Source organism: Sebastes umbrosus, chromosome 17 (assembly GCF_015220745.1).
Source record: "Sebastes umbrosus isolate fSebUmb1 chromosome 17, fSebUmb1.pri, whole genome shotgun sequence".
Lineage (NCBI taxonomy): Eukaryota > Metazoa > Chordata > Actinopteri > Perciformes > Sebastidae > Sebastes > Sebastes umbrosus.
Window position 1 is genome coordinate 17,459,899 of NC_051285.1, and position 19,326 is coordinate 17,479,224.

General features: G+C 40.9%; 2 protein-coding genes across 5 annotated transcripts in view; one reads left to right on the forward strand and one right to left on the reverse strand.

The window, feature by feature from the left end:
* Positions 1–6,887, forward strand: part of LOC119476066 (pro-neuregulin-2, membrane-bound isoform-like) — an 86,056-nt gene extending 79,169 nt beyond the window's left edge. For all 4 annotated transcript variants that reach the window (XM_037749253.1, XM_037749252.1, XM_037749254.1 and 1 more), the window contains one exon: positions 3,851–6,887. In XM_037749253.1, the coding sequence (XP_037605181.1) occupies positions 3,851–4,505 (655 nt within the window). In that variant the 3' untranslated portion in view covers positions 4,506–6,887. The remainder of the gene's footprint in view (positions 1–3,850) is intronic.
* Positions 6,888–12,810: 5,923 nt separating this feature from the next.
* Positions 12,811–19,326, reverse strand: LOC119476011 (solute carrier family 22 member 6-like). Its single transcript, XM_037749180.1, has 7 exons — positions 19,220–19,326; positions 18,368–18,491; positions 18,143–18,258; positions 17,834–18,048; positions 17,637–17,745; positions 14,289–14,492; positions 12,811–12,907 (listed from the first exon to the last, which is right to left on the reverse strand). Exons 1-7 carry the CDS (start codon positions 19,324–19,326, stop codon positions 12,811–12,813), a joined length of 972 nt encoding a protein of 323 aa, XP_037605108.1.

Genomic DNA, 19,326 nt, shown 5'->3' on the forward strand with positions numbered 1-19,326 from the left:
CATAGTGAATGAACATAGTGAATGGACACAGCATGTACCGTCCGTCAATAAAAAATGTAGCGTACAATAAATAGATGTAATATGTACAGTCTATAAAATGGTATATGGGATGTAGTGTAAAGTAAGTTTAAAGTTTAAAGTGCACCAGTTTTTAGGAGAGGTGGTTGCAGGTAGTGCAGATAGATGCAGATAGTCCAGATAGTGCGTGTTTTAAGTTTAAGGTAGTGCAGGTAGTTCAGATAATCCAGATGGTGCGTGTTTTAAGTTTAAAGTCCTCATAGTTCTCATGTGGGGGTCAGCCTTGGTTGTGGAGCCTGATGGCTACCAGCATGAAGGACTGACCCAGGCGCTTTGTGTTGTGCCGAGGGGGGGTGAGTCCGTGGCTCATGACTAGCTCATCATGGAGGGGGTGGGAGGTTTTCTCCAGGATAGCGTCCAGCTTCCTCCTGATCTTCCCCTCTGCCACCACCTCCAGATCATCCAGTTCTGATCCAACTACAGAGCTAGCCTTCCTCAACAACCTGTTTAGTTTGTTGGCATCCCTTGTGTTGGTGTTACCCCCCCCTAGCCTCCCTCCCCCCAACATGCCACAGCAAAAAAGAGGACACTGGTTAAGACTGGTAAAACATCTGCAGCAGCCTATTGCAGACGTTGAAGGACCTGACCTGTCCCTTCCTGTAGAGGGCCTCGGTGTTGTCGGTCCAGTCCAGTTTATTGTTTATGTGTACGCCTAGGAACTTGTAAGTGTCCACCACCTCCACCTCCTCCCCTCGGATGGTGATGGAAGTTGGGGGCCTCTTCTTGCTCCGCCGGACGTCCACCACCAGCTCCATGGTCTTTCCAATGTTGAGCTGGAGGTGATTGTTATCACACCACCCTACGAAGTTCTCCACCAGGGCTCTGTACTCCTCCTCGTTGTCATCCGTGATGCAGCTGACGATGGAGGAGTCATTGGAGAACTTCTGTAGGTGGCAATGTATTGAAATTAATGTTTAGTTGGTATTATAACTGTAGGAAAACCAAACTGACCAAAGGTTTCATTTTTTGACAATCCAGACAATCTAAATTTGGGCAACTAGGATCTGAAAAGTGAAGCCAATACGGAAGTACCTTAAACTTGCATTATTTCTAATAGCCAGCAGGGGGCGACTCCTCTGGTTGCAAAAAGAAGTCTGATTGTATAGAAGTCTATGAGAAAATGACCCTACTTCTCACTTGATTTATTACCTCAGTAAACATTGTAAACATGACTTTATGGTGTCAATCTCTAGTTTCAAGACTTCTTCAATACAGCATGATGTTTATTTAGTAAATTATGGTCCCATTTAGAGTCAAATAGTCCATAAAGCAGGGTATGCTTTCGGGCGAGGCTACCTTGGGATTGACAGGTTGCTACCACGGCGTTGTACGGTCTGGAAGTTGTCGTGTTTTCGACTTAGAAATTTAATCCATTCACAGTGTGTTTTCAGTTCATGAAAATTATTTGTAACATTTTGGTCGAACTTACAGAACTAGTGTGTTAGGTGGGATCTATTTTTTTTATGTATAATTACCTGACGATAAGAATCGTTGTGTTTTTGTTAGCTTAGAATGAGTCGTTTATATCTATATAGGGAGCGGGTTCTCCCTCCAAGGAGTCCGCCATGTTTCTACAGTAGCCCAGAACGGACAAACCAAACTCTGTTAACTTTTCTTGCTTGGGCCGGAGACGATAATGTTACTCGCTGCTGCCGCGCCACCACTCTCTCTCTCTTGCGTCACCACTCACCTCCCACGTACACTCTACTCTTACAACAACTGGCTCCAGAGAGGGCCATTCGCGTTTTCCGCATCAGCCACCGTAGAAATACGGTCGCCAAAAAAGATCTTATTCAGCATTCGGTTGTACTTAGCTCCACCCTCTCATGTCACTTTTGGTTGCAAAGAGCTTAGATGGCGACGGCCAAAATACAGAACCAGAGGCTTCAAAACCGCAGTCCTCAAACTATTGGGTGACGTCAGGGTGACTACGTCCACTTCTTACATACAGTCTATGGTTTAAGTCAAGGTGGAGGAGGGATGGAAAAGTGGCAACCATGATGACTGAGTGTGAGGCTCCAGGCTACTGTCAGTTGAGAAAGCATGCTCCTAAATGTACCTGTCTTTAAAGTTTAATATTGACTTTCTACTTCGAGAGACAAGTCAGACAAGTTTTTAAATGTAAGAGTCATTAGTGGTTATGCTGCATCTTCAAAAGCATCCGCATTGACTTCAGCATTCAGCTGTGGTGCCCACATGGCCATGTTTGAACAAAGCTTCCTAAGATGACAACCACAGTAACTCTGAGTTCATTTACAGGGGGGATGATGATTCAGGAGGTTGCACTATAATATTATTCAATAGCTGCCAGCTTACTGTGCAGAGATAAAGAACTAGTTAAGGCATGGGAGAGGATTAGCTATAGTACGGTCTGCATGGTGATCAACCTAAACACTAACATGCTAAAAAAAACAGTGCTGCTTCAAAGTATGCTTAATAGAAATAAAAGACCGGTAATGTTAAGTGTAACTGTGAGTTCCAAGTAAAAGCGAGACTTGAAAGGTTTTATAAAGTAGGACACTAAGTTGGCTGGGCGATCTTGTTGGGCAGGTTTGTCCAGAGCCTACGGGTGCAGAGGAAGTTTAGTCAGCGTCAGTCTTCAGTAAAAACTAGGGCAGCCAAAAGGGCCGCCCAGAGGACCTCAGGCTGCTCTATAAGCTCAGATAGCGACAGGTGATCGTCAAAGAACTGCTGCAAATGTTATTGATAAAACTCAAAACAGTAATTCAGATAGTCCGTTAAGCAGAATTCTGAATAACTTTTGCAAATCATCAGCATCACCCAATAGGTTTGTATATTATGAGGCATCGAGATATTAACAAAAGAAGTGGATCCAGAATACATCCCTTGGGGACACCACATAAGTATTTTACCAATGGGGACGTTAACTTCCCATTACAGACATTTCAGTTCTGCAGACAGGAAGAAGTTTTGGGCAGTACCAGGGTACCACGTATACAAACAAAAAATGACAAATTACAGAATAGTAGATTCAGCACTGCAGAGGAATTAAAATCTTGGGAAGAACTGCCTATGAAAGAACTTACAGAACCAGTGTGTCACATTTAGGTGGGATCTATTTTTTTTTAATGTATAATCACCTGACGATAAGAATCGTTGTGTTTTTGTTAGCTTAGAATGAGTCGTTTATATCTATATAGGGAGCGGGTCCTCTCTCCAAGGAGTCCGCCATGTTTCTACAGTAGCCCAGAACGGACAAACCAAACTCTGTTAACTTTTCTTGATTGGGCCGGAGACGATAATGTTACTCGCTGCTGCCGCGCCACCACTCTCTCTCTCTTGCTTCACCACTCACCTCCCACGTACACACACACACTCTACTCTTACAACAACTGGCTCCAGAGAGGGCCATTCGCGTTTTCGCGTCAGGCACCGTAGAAATCCTACACGCTTGGCACACAGGAGAAGTTGTGATCCTACACACTGTTACTTTAAGATCATATAGAATTTTCTCAAATAGATCATTATTTTAATTGAAGGTATGTTAATGGTCAGGATAGATTTTAGTCACTATGCCCGGTGTGCAAACTACCTTACAGCAGTTCAGCTCAAAGTTAAATCTATGTATAAAAAATACTTTATTCCCTTGAATATTTTAGTGTCCATTTATAACTTGCTAGTAACTTGGCACTTAAGGTGTAATGTTCACTCAGTTAACAGAATGCCAATGAAAGATTCAGACTGCTTTCTCTACACTCCTCCTCTTGCTCTTCTCTACTCAACTATTCTCTCCCCTCTGTATTTACTGCAGGTACGTGTCCGCCCTGACGACACCAGCCCGCCTCTCCCCAGTGGATTTCCATTACTCATTGCCCTCGCAGGTGCCTACCTTCCAGATCACATCCCCCAACGCCAGCCACGCCATGTCTCTCCCTCCTGCTGTCCGCAACCCTTACCCTCTGGAGGACGACCAGCCTCTGCTGCGCCGCTACCAGGTGCCCCTACACGACGCCCAGTGTCAGGAGCCCTACCGGCAGCAGCGTCGCACCTATCTAAATGACAGCAGGGGCAGCCTGCCCTCCAGCCCCTACCGGCTGGCTAAAGAAGAAGACTATGAGACCACCCAGGAGTATCTCTCCTCTCGGGAGCAACCAAAGAGAAGTGGGTCCGGTGGAACTGGTAGCCGACGCTGGCGGAGATCCAGACTGAATGGCCACGTGGCCCCACGTGGATACGAGGCATCTCGGGACTATGGGTCTCGAAGCTGCCTAACAGATAGCGAGTCAGAGGAGGACGGCGAGAGCACGCCCTTCCTCAGTATGCAGAACATGAACGCCGAGCCCTCCACCATCTACAGGCCGGTGGACAGTCGGACTTCTCACTCGTCGGGGCGGCACAGTGGGCATGGCAACATGCATACAAGACTTACACACTCGCGCTCCAAACCGGACAATACACCCCATTAAAGAGTGAAAATGAACCAACGAAAATCAATATAGTATAGACCTGCATCTATAAGAAATATTTTTATTTTATATAACTGACAGATATTCTAAACAAATGAAATATTTATTTTCATTTTAGCAAAAGTTGTCTACTAGTTAACAGCAAAGACTTTTTTATAGGGAAAACTCTATTTATATGTACATTTTGATTTACAGCATAAAAAGATGTGCCAGTTTTTTCACGACGAAAAAAAAAAAAAATAGAGTAATATTGTGGTGCCTTTTGCTGTATGCCGATGCCAGAGGGCCAGTGGAGGTTTTTGTAGCCTTTCTTATATGGACGCCTCATTTTTTATACACGTTTATGTTTTTTTTTCTTCTCTGGTTTCCTGTTTTACTTTCTTTCCAAGTTGCATTCTTTGAGGAGTCTAGCCCCACTGGAACATAACCCCTTCCATGTCACGCAATATAAACCACTTCAACATAAAGTGTATGTTTACATTAATATGATTCGCCTGTAGGGTTTATGATTTGGGATCGAATAGAGCGCCATGAATACAATGTAGATCCTTTTTGCCCTCTGACTAATGTCTACAGAGAGAGAGTGTGGTTGGATATGTGTGTGTAAATGCCTGTGTGTGTGTGTGTCTGTGTGTCTGTGTGGTTGTGTGTCTGTGTGTCTATGTGTGTGCGCGCATGTCAGTTTGCTTGCATGTATTTGTGATGGTCAGATGAATTTCATTGTTTGTTGTGGCGACGTCGAGCGTGTGGGTCTACTGGTGTCCCAGCAGAGCTGACAGAAGAGTGTGTCACAGAATAGTGCTTTATCAGAACAGTGACCCCCCAGTGTAGGCGGACAGGTAAGGCTGCTGTAGGGTTGTATGTTATGCAGGTCATTGCTTGATGTGTTTACAGCTATTCTTGCCCCTTTCCCAGCCTGCCCCAGTTAAGCCCCCCTTTTTATTTCCCAGCAGCTTTTTTCCCCTCACGTTAGCCTGTTATGAGGCCAACAAACACTGAGCCGCTTGGCACAGGGTGACCCCCGCCATCAGAGGTGATGGCAAAACAAAAAAAGATTGCATCTGTTTTCACTCAAATCAGCCCCCTAATCCCATGCCTCATCATCCTTCTGTGTCCATTCTTGTTTTTGTGGCTCGTGTTAAAGGGCCACACAGCGTCTCAGGATTTCCACATGCCCCCCCCCCCCCCCCCCCCCCCCCTCCACCTTAAACACCCCCTTCCTCAACTTAAGGTCTACCTAAGACTAAGGTTCTCAGATAATGAAGGCCTAAACGTTAACATACATCCTACCAGTTCCCCCGCCCACACACAGAGAGAGAAGGAAACAGTGCAGAACACATACCAGACAATATCAATGAAATAGCTGTGAAACTTTGGAGGATCATACAATGCAAAAATATGCAAACTTTCTATTTTGCTGTTTGATTACATCATTTTCTAAGAGGTGACTGTCATGTTTTGTGTGGAAAATGTGATGCCTGTAGTGTAGAATGAAATATAAATGCATATTTACATGAGTTAGTTTTTAAAGCCATTATGCAGCCATCTATAACGTTGTCAGCCCTTCTTGTTCACGTGCTCACGTCCACTGAATGACTGGATTGTTTTTATCACTTGGTTTGGACCGCTCCACTTTACGTGCACACTTTCCAAGTAACGTCAAATAGCATCCAGATAGCGTCTCCTCCGATAGTACTGCTTTGTCTTCAGATCTCGTCAAATTTACCCCGTAAATGATAATAATTTGAACATTTAAGCCCCCTGTCCTCCACTGAAAGAATATTTCAATAATTCAAACCCATTAAAAGTGACTCAGTGAGAGGGAACAGTTGATGTTTCATCACTGTTGTATGTTTCTACTCCTCCCAAAAAAAAAAAAAATGCTGAATTATCAGATTATTATTGGTTAAAAAGATTGATCTACAATTCTAACTGCTATATGGTAAATGCACAGTGGTATTGTTCTAGAGAAAGGTCACCTCACTTGCAGATATTTCATTGAGTTCCTCACCTCTGGGTCTAATTTTGTATGTCTGAAAAATGCAAAAGAAGACAGTGCTCCTCTAGTTGAAACGTGATGCTCCCCTCACTCTGCCAGCCCTCTCGCCCAACTGAGATGCTACCAGGCGCGTCCTGCCAGCCTCTTCTGTTTAATTCTATGACCCCCCCCAAACCTTGCCCCCCTCACCCGAAACCCCACCCTCGCTTGAAATGTTTGAACACCTCTCCTCTGCATGTCCTTGTGGTCACGGTTAGATGGGTGCATGGTAAAAAAAAAAAAAAAGCAGCAGACAATTCTTTTTCCAGTCAGTGAAAGTGTATTTCATTTAACATTCAGCAATAAAAAAGACCCCCCCCCCCCACATGTCATTCCTGAAATATGCTAGAAAAAAAAGAGAAAAAAATGCGAGATTGTCATAGATTGTAAAATAAAATGAAAAATGAATCCACCTGTTCATATGAGAAAATAAATCTTTATTCATATCATTTTACGATCTAGTTATTTCTGTAGAAAGCTTTGTTCTGCATTTTGATTATATCTTGTCTTGAGGTTTCACACTTCTGGCGTAATCCATAAAATCACATAAAATCTGACTATGATGTATTATTTATATGGAGATTGGGGGGGTTATAGATTATAACAAAAGTATTTCACATGGTAGCTGTGCTCTCTGAAGTCCTAGCTCATACAGTAAGTGCCAGACACACATAAACACACACATCCTGCTTGAGAGATGCTAATTGTGACGGTTTATAACTTTTTTTTTCTTTCAATGTTTTTATTTTCAACATAATACAATGACACAATACAAAGACCTATAACTGAGACAAGACATATCGAAAAACACGCCCAACTCCACAAACGAATAAAATGTGAGCATCAGCAATAGTTGAATTTAACAATTGCATTGCACGTACTCATACTGTTATATTTGTTACCCCCGTACTTATTACTCTTGACCATTCCTCTTCCAGGTATATTAATATCAGGGCATGTGATAGTCTCTCCAATGGTAAAATAGACAAGTATTACATTAGTAGACATAACTTTTTTATAAGAAAAAAATGTTAAAACTTAGTTGACGGTCACAGGATTTATTTCCTAACCAATCTTGTAATCATTACATTATTGCCCCTCCTCATATGAATGTAAATATTCAGAGGGATCTCTTAACAACCAGTGCTTATTAAAGTGTATTTGTTAGGGCTGTCAATTGATTAAAATATTTAATGGCATTATTGTTCATGATTATCGCAAATTAATCGCACATTTTTTATCTGTACAAGTAAAGTATTTAATACACTTTGTAAAGTATGCAAATATTCTTGTTTTACACAAATATATGTATATATTTATTATTGGAAATCAATGAACAACACAAAACAATGACACATATTGTCCAGAAACCCTCACAGGTACTGCATTTAGCATAAAAAAGATATGCTCAAATCATAACATGGCAAACTGCAGCCCAACAGGCAACAACAGCTGTCAGTGTGCTGACTTGACTATGACTTGCCCCAAACTGCATGTGATTATCATAAAGTGGGCATGTCTGTAAAGGGGAGACTCGTCGGTACCCATAGAACCCATTTTCAGTCAAGAGACCTCTTTGAAAATGGCCATGACAGTTTTCCCTCACCAAAATTTAGTATAAGTTTGGAGTGTTATTTAGTCTCCTTTGTGACAAGCTAGTATGACATTTGTATGATGTTGGTACCAATTGGTTCCTTAGGTTTTTTCTAGTTTCATATGATACTAGTATATTCACTCTAGCTTTAAAACTGAGCCCGCTACAACCTAAAAATCACAAGTTGCCTAAATGCGTTAAAGAAATTAGTGGCGTTAAAGTTAAAACAAAATGAGCAGCCCTAATATATTGAAACATTTCAAGATTGAAACTCTTAAGAACAAGAATGTGATGTAAGACATACAGGACAATATTTCAGGTTAAATTTTAGCTTATAGCTTTTAAGTTTATCATATATAGATACTGAAATGATTGTGTTTAGTTTAGCTTCTGCATTAGCATGGATCTACCACTAGATGGTGGCACTACAGCAAGATTCATAAGTCACACACCAGAAGAGTTCCCCTTTTGTATCCAGTAATATTTACTCATTTAATAGAAACACACTTTCTTTAGCAGATATTATCTAGACTCTCTGTGACACTCAAAAGTTTAATATTTAAAGAGTGAGTGACATTTCACCTTATTTATGGAAAACCAGAGGTCATCATGTGAAGATCAAGTTAAACAGTAAAATTAAAACTGGAGTGTTACTTAGGCAGTGAATCAATGCAGTCTTTCTCATAGCAATGATCATTGGAGGAATGACGTTCAAAACAGCAACTCTCTCCTTCAATATAACAACTCATTATGTAATAACTGCACATAATGTAATAATTTAAATGTAATAAAAGTTCATAATGTAATAATCAGCACATAATGTCAGCACATAACGTAATAACAGTTTTGTGTATAATATAATAACTTATTACATTATGAGAAAATTATTACATCATAAACTAAGCAAAAAAAAGTTGAATACTGTAATAAATTCAGCGCATAGTGTAATAAGTTTGAAAACGAGTACTCTTCTTGTCTTCTCAAAGCATACATAGGAGCCCTTCTAGTTTTACATGACACACTTCATTTAAAGCAACTGAACTTGGAAATTCAGGACTACAAGTTAGTTGAAAGCCCGTTGCGTCTCATACAGACACTAAAGGGTGCCTTGTGCGTCTGTATTTGACGCTCTGGGAGTGAGACCAGGCTGAAATAAAAGACATAAAGGGAAAAAATATATATTTTTTTCCCTTTAATACTCACTTTCTCTGTTTTTAATTGATTGTGTTCCTTTAAAATTTCTTTTTTCATTGCAAATTATTTAAATGAATGCGCCAAATTTATAACATTATTCAACTGATTTTTCATAATGATGTTCTCATAATGTGATAATTTATTACATTATGCCCAACTGTTATGATGTTATGCGCTCATGGTTTTCTTACATTATGCACTTATTATTACATTATGAGCTTTTATATTTAAATTATTACATTATGCACAGTTACTGTGTCTTTCAGAGGTGAAAATTCACTGAATTATCCACATGTATTCATTGACCATATATGGATATACATGATTCAGCAGATATTATCTAGGTTGTCTGTGAGACACAAAAGTTTAATATTTAAAGAGTGGGTGACATTTTACCTTTTTTATGGAAAGCTGGAGGTTGTAAGTAAAGTTAAACAGTAAAGTAAAATTAAAACTGGAGTGGTACTTATGTCTGTGTGATAGTAATACACTGTCCTCTACATGCTTTCTTTGGGTTTACTCATTGATTGATTTCTCCGGATCAGGCCCAGACAGCAAATGACGGAGGCAGACAATTACCCTTTTTTCAACTGGTGCTGTTGTACTTCTGATTCCCATTGGGTTGCACTGTCTTTTCTGTATTTAAATCTAAATCCTTGATTTCTTGTCCTGGTCAGGCAGGTTCATCATCTGACTTGTTTCAGTATTAGTTGACAGTGAATCAGCCCAGTTATGTGGGACCTTAATAACCAATTATTCTGCTTATTTGGGATAAACAGACCGTAAGAAAAGGAAAGAAACACAAGACTTAAATGCTTAGGTGCTGATATGTATGAGGGGCCGTACAAGACATAATTCATTTTGAGCTAGCAATCAGCAATTATAGAGAGGCGAAGTCTCTCCCCTTCCAGTGGACCACCATATTTCGGAAAAAATCTGAACGGTAGTCAACGGTGAGAGACTAATCATTTTTTCATCCCATTTCAACTGTGCCGTGAATCACACATATGAGGGTTGTCAATTTAAAAGATAATTTTGCTAGTCAAGAAAGTCTCAGTTTGTTGTAGGTTTGTCGTAGTATCATTTAGTTTTGTGTGAAACTGCTCAGTGAACTACATCTCTCATCTCACACAACATACATCACCAACACTAGCCGGCTAGCTAGCTAACTTATATGTTCCTCGCACAAATGTAATATTTTATCCAGAGTTACCTGGTCTTTTGATCAGCCGAGAAGAGAAAGAACGAGCGAGACCCGTTGCTTGTGTGAGTACATCACAGCCAGAGAGAAGTCACTTACGTGACTTTTGGGTGAGTAGTCTTTCTAATTATGTATTTTCACAGTCTCATACTTCAACAGTTTTACAACAAAAAGTGGCTTTCTTGCCTTGCAAATTTATGTTTTAAATTGACAAACATCATATTTGTGATTCATGCCGCAATTCAAACGGGATCAAAAAATATTCTTCTCGCGCCAACTACCGTTCATATTTTTTACGAAATAAGGTCCCATGATGGTCCACCGGAAGGGGTCAGACTTCGCCTCTATTATTCATTCGGAGGCTTCTCTTCTGATGTCACTTCCTGCACATTTCCGTGTCAAGAACCCCAATTTTATTTAATTTAAATTTTTTATTTAATTTTATATTTTTCTAATATTATTGTTATCATTATTATTATTATTATTATTATTATTATTATTATTATTATTATTATTATTATTATTATTATTACCTTCTGATGTAGCTATTTTTTCTTTCTTTGTCAATTGAAATGGTATGACTGATTGTACATTCTTATAACTAAATAAAAAATTAAATAGGCCTGAAAAAAGAAGCCAAAATGTGTAAAAACGGAATAACAACTAGCCATGGATTGTTCAGTACTGGTCGCACACCTTACAATACTATCCAAGTGTGCAAAAGATAATCTACACATTATTTATTACATCCACGATACTCTACTCATTATTTTGGTTGCTGCCCAAACAGCACAGACCTACATGACACTAGGATGGGATAAAGTCATGTTATTCTATTGTATGTGGCCTCTGAGATCAGCACTGTTACGCACACATGCCCCGTCAGCAGCACAGCCTCCAAATTCATCAACAGAATCGACCCAAAGCATCATGGGATACATCTTGCCCTCTGTAAGCTTCAGCTAAAGGCTAACGACAACAACTCCTTTCAACACGGATAAATGGATAACTAATCACAGAAGACATTCACTGTTTGATTTATTAGTTTTATAAAGTCTCTAAAAAAACACTGTTGTTCCAGGCTGGATTACAAAGCTTCTGAAAGGGACACAATTGCACAACGGTGACGGAGCAGAGGCCATTTGAAGTGACATATATATTATTATTATTGTTATATATTCTAAAAATAGTACGTAAAATACAGTACTTCTCTTAATTAAAATACATTTTATAATAAGGGTTTGTACAAAAATACAGGTTTGTGTAGCCTAAAAAGTCATAAGACGTTATACCAGTTAAAGCATATCATAGAGTGTAACCTGTAGAAGGTTAATATATAGACTAGATATTAAAGATAGGGTCGACGTTGTTGGAAAGCTAGCACAATTCAACTCAACATAACTCAACAACGCTAGCTCATGACAAGTAACCGCGGCAGTGCTACTGCACGGCTGAGTTTTCTCTTCCATTCTCCAGTAAACTTGCGGCGGCGACGGGCTTTGAGTTCAGGCTAGTGCACGCCAAGGGAAGAGTATGAGCAGGGAGGCATCTGATTGGTTCTTTCCAAGCGGGCCGTGAGGCAGTGATTGGTAGACGTTTTTACAGGATTACAGCGGCTACAGATGACGGCTCTTTTCCGGCCCTTTTTCAGAGCTCATCAGTAATGGATCGCTGTCGGGGTGTCGAGACCATTTCAACCAAAATAACAAATAGTGTATACTGGATAACATCGTCAACCCTGCCTTTAAAAATATTAAACATAATTGGTCCAAATCCAGACTAAAGTCCTCAAAGCTACTGTATGACAAATAAAGGTTTGATTGTTTGGAGCTATTCATTTCACTGTATTGACGCTTCCAAAAAAAACATTGCAACTCCATTTGTCCAGCAGTCATACGACACAATAAACTTATAACTCTATATGGAAATCAAACAAACTTAGAAAAGCTCTTCTGACAAAAACATTTGATTTGGAAAAAATGAACACTCTCAACTTCACTCCTATACTTATTTTTATATGTGACATTTTTTGAACACTTATATTCAAAATGTACTGGTGATTTTTGTATGGTAGTATTTTCAACCTATTGTAAGTCCTTTGTGTGTGGTTTTTATATAAACCGTTATAGGTTTCTACCACACCCTCACACATGTTTTACATTCCTTTCATGTGAATTGTATTTTACTGTCTTTTTGTATGTGTGAAACAAATGAACATAGACAAACAGGGATAAATGCAGTACCTACTCTACTTTCATTAACATGTCAGCAAAAAACATCAGGAGTACATACAGATGCCCTCAGGCAGCCTGCTGTAGGAGATTCGCCTGGGTGTCTGTTTCCTTTGGTGGCATTTCAGAGATTCTCCCAGATCCCTGTGTTTAAAATAGAAAATGCAAATATGGATAAATAATTTTTTTCTCTCTCTTCAACTGTCTGCTTTTGAGTAGCCTAATACATGATGATGGATTTACTGTAAATGCTTGACCTTGAGCCAGAGTCTGAAATTAACTTTTTTCCACTTCCTGCCACTGTGGCAGGCAAGTATTTTTTTTTTGTCTGCCGTTCAGAAATTTTATTTGCCACTTTTGAAATCTCTGCGCTAAATGAAGGAATAACATTTTAGATCTAAAGTCATTCAATGTTTGATATATTTTACATAAAAAGCATTATATGCATGGTAAATTACAGTGTTCGAATTACACCATAGCTTCTGGGGGAGCCCTATTTTTGTGGGGAGGGAGGTTACTGTACATAGTACTGTACTGTACTTTGTTATTGTCATCTATAGTGGTTATTTGCATAAAAACACAATTTAAATGATTACGATTATTTAAATATTTGCTTTAATTAAAAAAATCTTGGCAAGTTGTTATGAAGTTAAACATGTCATAATTCCCTCTTTAATATCTATTTTATATTGACGTGAAAACATCTCCTACAAACAACTGGATTTATTAAAGTTTCTCGCCAAAAACCTAATTTTACGAGATTACATTTGAACACATCATGATAACATTGTAATTTACCTTCATCCAATTGTCATTTTGCTGAGCAGACCGTGAACGTCTCATAATAATAACTGAATGGCACCTCTGTTAATGTTAGTAGCTCTGCTATTTATAAAAAATATAAATAAATATAAATGACATTTATAATGAAATGAAATGGCCGTGAACATGAAAGGCAAACTCTTTGTAGAAAGAAAGGGCTGGCAGCAGCAACAGAAACGCAGCAGACTGAAATGCAGCTGGTGTGAACACCTGGCGCGTCAATCACGCAGCCGCCATGCGACGCAGCCGCCACGCGCTCTTGACGTTTCCAGTGTGGATACGCCGTCAGGTTTAGTAGCGCCATGCTGTTGAGCGCTTTTTTTTTCTCTCCACCGTGTCTCCGGTCCAAAACAAACTGAAACATGATACGGCGTGCCTATGCGTCATTGTGCATGCGTAACTGTGGGAAAGCCTCAATAAGAGGAATCGATGGTCACGGAGGCATAAGATGCCAAGAAAGTGGACAAGTACGGTTCTCTGTTCCCATCACTAGCATTTTCACTGCCTGCCAAAGTGGAGGGGGTGTCCTGATGATTTCACCTGCCACTGCCAACAATTTACCCGCATTTGGCGGTGCTAATTTCAGACCCTGCCTGGAGCCCTCCTGTGTACTGTTATTAAAATTAATGTTTTGATTAGTAAAATTTATGTTTTGATTTTGAGACATGCACAGATAATGAACACATCCTGTCTTCAATCCTACCTGTCCTCCACGTCTTGTATTGTGTCAAGAAGGGGTAAGCCAAGTGTTTCTGGAAGAAATATTGCAGCTACTCCGCTGAGAATCGCAGCTCCCCCGTAGATTAAACCCGGTAGCCAAGGTATGAAGTCGGCTGTGAGAAGCACCATAGGGGCCACCATGGCTCTAACACGAGCCGTCATGGATACCCAGCCCATGCCATTCTGACTGAGAGAGAAAAAACAGCCATAACTGCACTCTTCCTTTAAATCAGTGATTGTGATGTTGGAGTAGTAAAGCATATGCAAACTGTTATTATATTCCTAATTTGGTAAAGATCTTGGGTTTAATATGGGTTTAGAGGCCCATCTTTGATTTTTTTTTGTCTTTAAAGCTGAAGTAGGCGAGATTGGAGCAAATATGATTAAAAAAAGTTAATTCTATAAAACGGTCGCTATATCGTGACAGTAGTACATGAAACAGGTAACCTGAAAAAAATCATGTGCCCCTGTGTCCTCCGGTGCTCCCAACGGCATCTGTAAGATTTCAGGGACCGGAGGAAAACAAGCAGTAATAGCTGATCTGAGGTCTGCTATCCATCTGCTGTCTATGGGCGTATTCACACCTGCCTTGTTTAGTTCGGTTGAATCGAACCCTGGAGCGTTTACCCTCTTGCTGCAGTTCGTTTGGGCAGGTGTGAACACAGCAATCACACTCGGGTGCGCACCAAAACAAGCGAACCGAGACCTCCTTGAAGGGGTGGTCTCGGTTCGCTTCCAAACGAACTGCGGTACGGTTCAGTAAACTTTGTTTGTGGTGAGAACATGATCCGTCCTCGATCCGGCCCAACTGGAGAAAGCATTGCGCCTTTTTAGATTAAACCAGCTCCGATAGCGAGCAGCGCTGTGCATGTCAACACCAGACAAAATTACTACAGTAGAGCCTACACTTGCCTTCGCTATTCACATCAGGACTAAACAGGGGTAACGTCAGGCTGTGTTGAAGACCACAGGCATACCTGATGGATCTTCAGAAATATTTTCGGCCGATGAGCAAGTCACAGTTTAGGAGGGTTAATGCACGCCTCCTCCTCCGTCCTCCGTACATCTTGATATGCGCCTTCGGCAACTCCTCTGCATCAATACATTATTTTCCAGTCGCAGCCGCGTTTGCCTTGAAGTGAAAAATTGCTACGAGGTATAAAAAAAAAGAAAAAAGACGATCTGGGCCAAGATCAAGCCGCATAGTTGTCCCTCCATTGTTGTGTTCTGGAAATCTGCTCTTCTTTGTTTACTTCCAGGAGTTTTCCAGCATGGAAATTCTGACCAATTAGAGAGCATTTTCTTTGCGCACCAAAATTTTGGTCCGCTTGTAAATGCTGCTGTGTGAACACCAACCAAACTCGAGGCAACAAGTAACATTGTAACAATTTGGTCCCTGATTCGGACCAAAACAAACGAACTACAGGTGGGAACACGCCCTATGAGAGCCGGCTGTCAATCACTCACGAACTCTGACCAAACGGTCAAACTAGGCAGCTCTGATCAAATATGAATCAATATTATGTTACGTTATTGCCTATTTCTCGCCTCAAATGTTTTTAGAATCATCTTGCACATTCAGATTTGGCTCCCCTTCCTATGTTGCATGCAGGCTCATTACAATATATCGCCCATGGCTTGAGAACTACCTTTGCAAAGGTGCACCATATTTTTTCATGCAAGCCAGTCAGAGAAGACTGGGATTTTTCGGGAGGGGGGCTTAAAGAGACAGGCGTTAAAATGGAGTGTTTCAGACAGACAGTATGAGGAAAATAATGTGTTTTTGAACAGCATGCAAACATGTGTGAAATTGAAAATGAGTATGATATGTCTCCTTTGAGTTAGGCTACTGTTTAACTGAAAAGGAACTTGAACATGTTTGTTTTTTTGGCGTCACATCTCACATTTTCAGTTACTGTTTAATTGAACAGTTGACTGAAAAAGATCCATTAACGTGGTTTGTTTGTTGGTGTCACGTCTCCTGGAGTTTCAAGAGAATCGTACGATAAGCAAAGACCATAGACTGTATAAAATATGGACGTCGTCTCCGTGACCTCACCCATAGGTTTCTGAAGAGCAAAAATTAAGCTCGAAGTGGGGGGCTCCTGGTGCCATCTTGGCAAGGACGGGCAAAGAGGTGGAGCGTGAATGGAGCTGAGGCGGGCCGAATGAAGCCTGGTTGCTGACCTAGCTCAAAGCTACCAAGCTAGCTAGCTAAGGCTATATCATGGAAGAGAACAGGCTACATTTACATAAAATAATACTAATGCTAAAATTTCACTCTCCAAAAAAAAATGTAGCACAGTCTTCTTCAATCAATCAATCGATTTAGTTTAATTTGTCACATGAAATCGTACAAAGTAACGTTAATGTTACAACTCCAGTTAAATGCAATCCCATTAGCTCCTTCAATTTGTGCATTAACGTCATACACTATAAAACACCTGTCTTCTCCTTTTTTCTTAGAGTCCTCTATTCTGTCGGATCGGTATATAGAAAAAGAGTCACTGTTGAATGACGCTGGCTGGTATTCCAGGATTTAGCCAAGTTTCACGGACATCACAGTTTCCAATATCCTGTTGGAAACAAAGTCTTGTGGCGGCAGCCCATCATCCAACACTTAATCCAATTAACCACACTGCAAGCCATATTATTTGTCCGATATGTGCATGAAAATATCTCCAAAAGGCACACCATCACAAACACGGCCAAGAAGCTAAGTTCAGTAGTAAGAGTAAGAGGGCCAAGTACAAGGAGCTGGTAGGTGGGGAGCCCATCGAAGTAGGGGGGAAAAAGAGACTTCGCAGGCCAGTCAGTCTGCAGGGTACTCAAGCTTCTTGGACTCTACAGCAGGAGAGCCATCAAAAAGGAGAGCCATCAAAAAGATCCCCGATGCCACAGAGAAGGCACTGAGATGCCTGGGAATCAAGTGGGGTGATCAGGCTACTTGGATACAACCCGGGGCTTGATCAACCCTGGCTGGGTCGCCTGGGTGAGGGTGATGTTGAAAGACCTGACACACCAGATGACCCTTGGGATCATCTCTGATGATGTGTCCAAGTTGCACTGAACGTTATGTGTTAAAACCAAATAGTAGCCTGCAGACTTCAGAAGCATTGCCCACATTTCAAATTTGTTCAGCAAAAAACAATTCATTCAGTCCAGTAGAGAAACTCATCTGACTCCTTCATAAATAGAGATCTGATTTCCTCAATTAGCAAACTGAACTAAATTCCAAACTAGAATCTAGATTAAATTGGGTAATACCATAAGTTAAATTTCCTTAAAAAAACAAACACTTGACACTTTTTTGTTACCAAATAAGACTTACCGAATGATGGTTGGGTACAGTTCTCCAGAGTAAAGGTAGCAGCAGTTGAAGGAGGCAGCAAGGCAACCTTTACCCAGTACAGCCAGACAGGTGCGTGCAGTCTGTTTATCTACACAGGAGTGGGAAATTCATTAGATCACTCACTTATTTCTGTAGCATAATTATCAACTTGTATGTATGCATGTGTTCAAACATACCATAAGGTACAAGCAGGTTGATCAAAATAGCGACTCCGGAGATGATGAGAGCACCAAATTGTGATCTACGCCGTCCAATAAAATCCATAGACACACAAATGATGAGTTTAGCAGGGAGGTCAACAGCTCCGAAGATCACTTGGATTAAGTAGATGTCCACTCCAAACTTTTGCAGATCCATAGCAATACCATAGTAGGCAAAACTTGTTGAGAACCTAAGTTATATATATAGAAAAACAAGATGCACGGTGTCATTGCAATTTCATAGAAGGTCATTGAGGTTTTCTACAACAAGAACAGGACGTGTACCAGACAGCACTGAGGAAGACTGTCATGGTCCTCATTGATGGTGTGCGGAACAGATCCAGAACAGAGTAGGAGCCCTGCGAACAGGAAATCTCTTTCTTCATGGACTCTTGCAGCATCTATGCATAAGAAGAGAGTTCCCTCAAATTTCAAGTTCAAATTCATTTTATACACAATTATAAATACAGATGGATGGTGCAATAACACAAACACGCCACATTCTCTTACTTTAATGTCGATTTGTTCTCCCTCTTCGTGCCGTCCGTTAAATTTGGCCACCCTTTTAAGGTTCTTGACGGCTTGTTCAGGCTTATTTCTCAAAGCTAACCATCTTGAAGATTCATATAACCACCTGTGTGAGATATTTTATATAGTTTAGTTTATTTGTAAATAGTGCAATAACTATATCTTTGATCAATAAATCTTTGTCACTTTAAATCATTAATCAGTAATGTTGGTTGCAGTGGAGAAGAGATAGGTCTTGAGGCAGGATTGGAAGAGACTCAGAGTCTCTAATGTCTTGGGGGAGGGAGTTCCAAAGCCTGGGAACTACCCTAGAGAAGGCTCTGTCCCCTAAGGCTGCGAAGGTTGGACTTGGGGGTTCATAGAAGGCAGGCTAGGTTGGATCTGAAGGACTGAGATGGTTGGTAGGGGGAAAGGAAGCCATCGAGGTATTGGGAGGGGGGCTAGTTGGTGAAGGGCTTTGTAGATAAGGACCAGGATTTTGAAGTTGATCCAGTGGGAGACAGGAAGCCAGTGGAGGTCTTTTAGGACTGGGGTGATGTGATGCCAGGATTTGGTGTGTGTTAGAAGTCTGGCGGATGCTTTCTGGACCAGTTGGAGTCTATTGAGTCTATTGCTAGCACTGATGCTGTGGAGGAGTGAATTGAAATCAAGACAGGAGGAAATGAAGATGTGGATCAATATGTCAGCAGCAGGGTGTGCGAGAGAGGGCTGGATCTTAGCAATATTGCAAAGGTGGTTGAAGGAGGATTTGACAATTTTGCAGATATCAGGGTCGAGGGAGAGGTTGGGGTCAAGGATCACACCAAGTTTGCGTGCCTGGAAGGAAGGGGAGACATTGGTGCCATCAATGGTGAGTGTGAGTTGTTGCAGAGAAGGGTCACATGCAGGATCTGGAAGCGTCCTGTGCCCCCCACCTGGTCTAAGAGGTCACCAAACGGCAT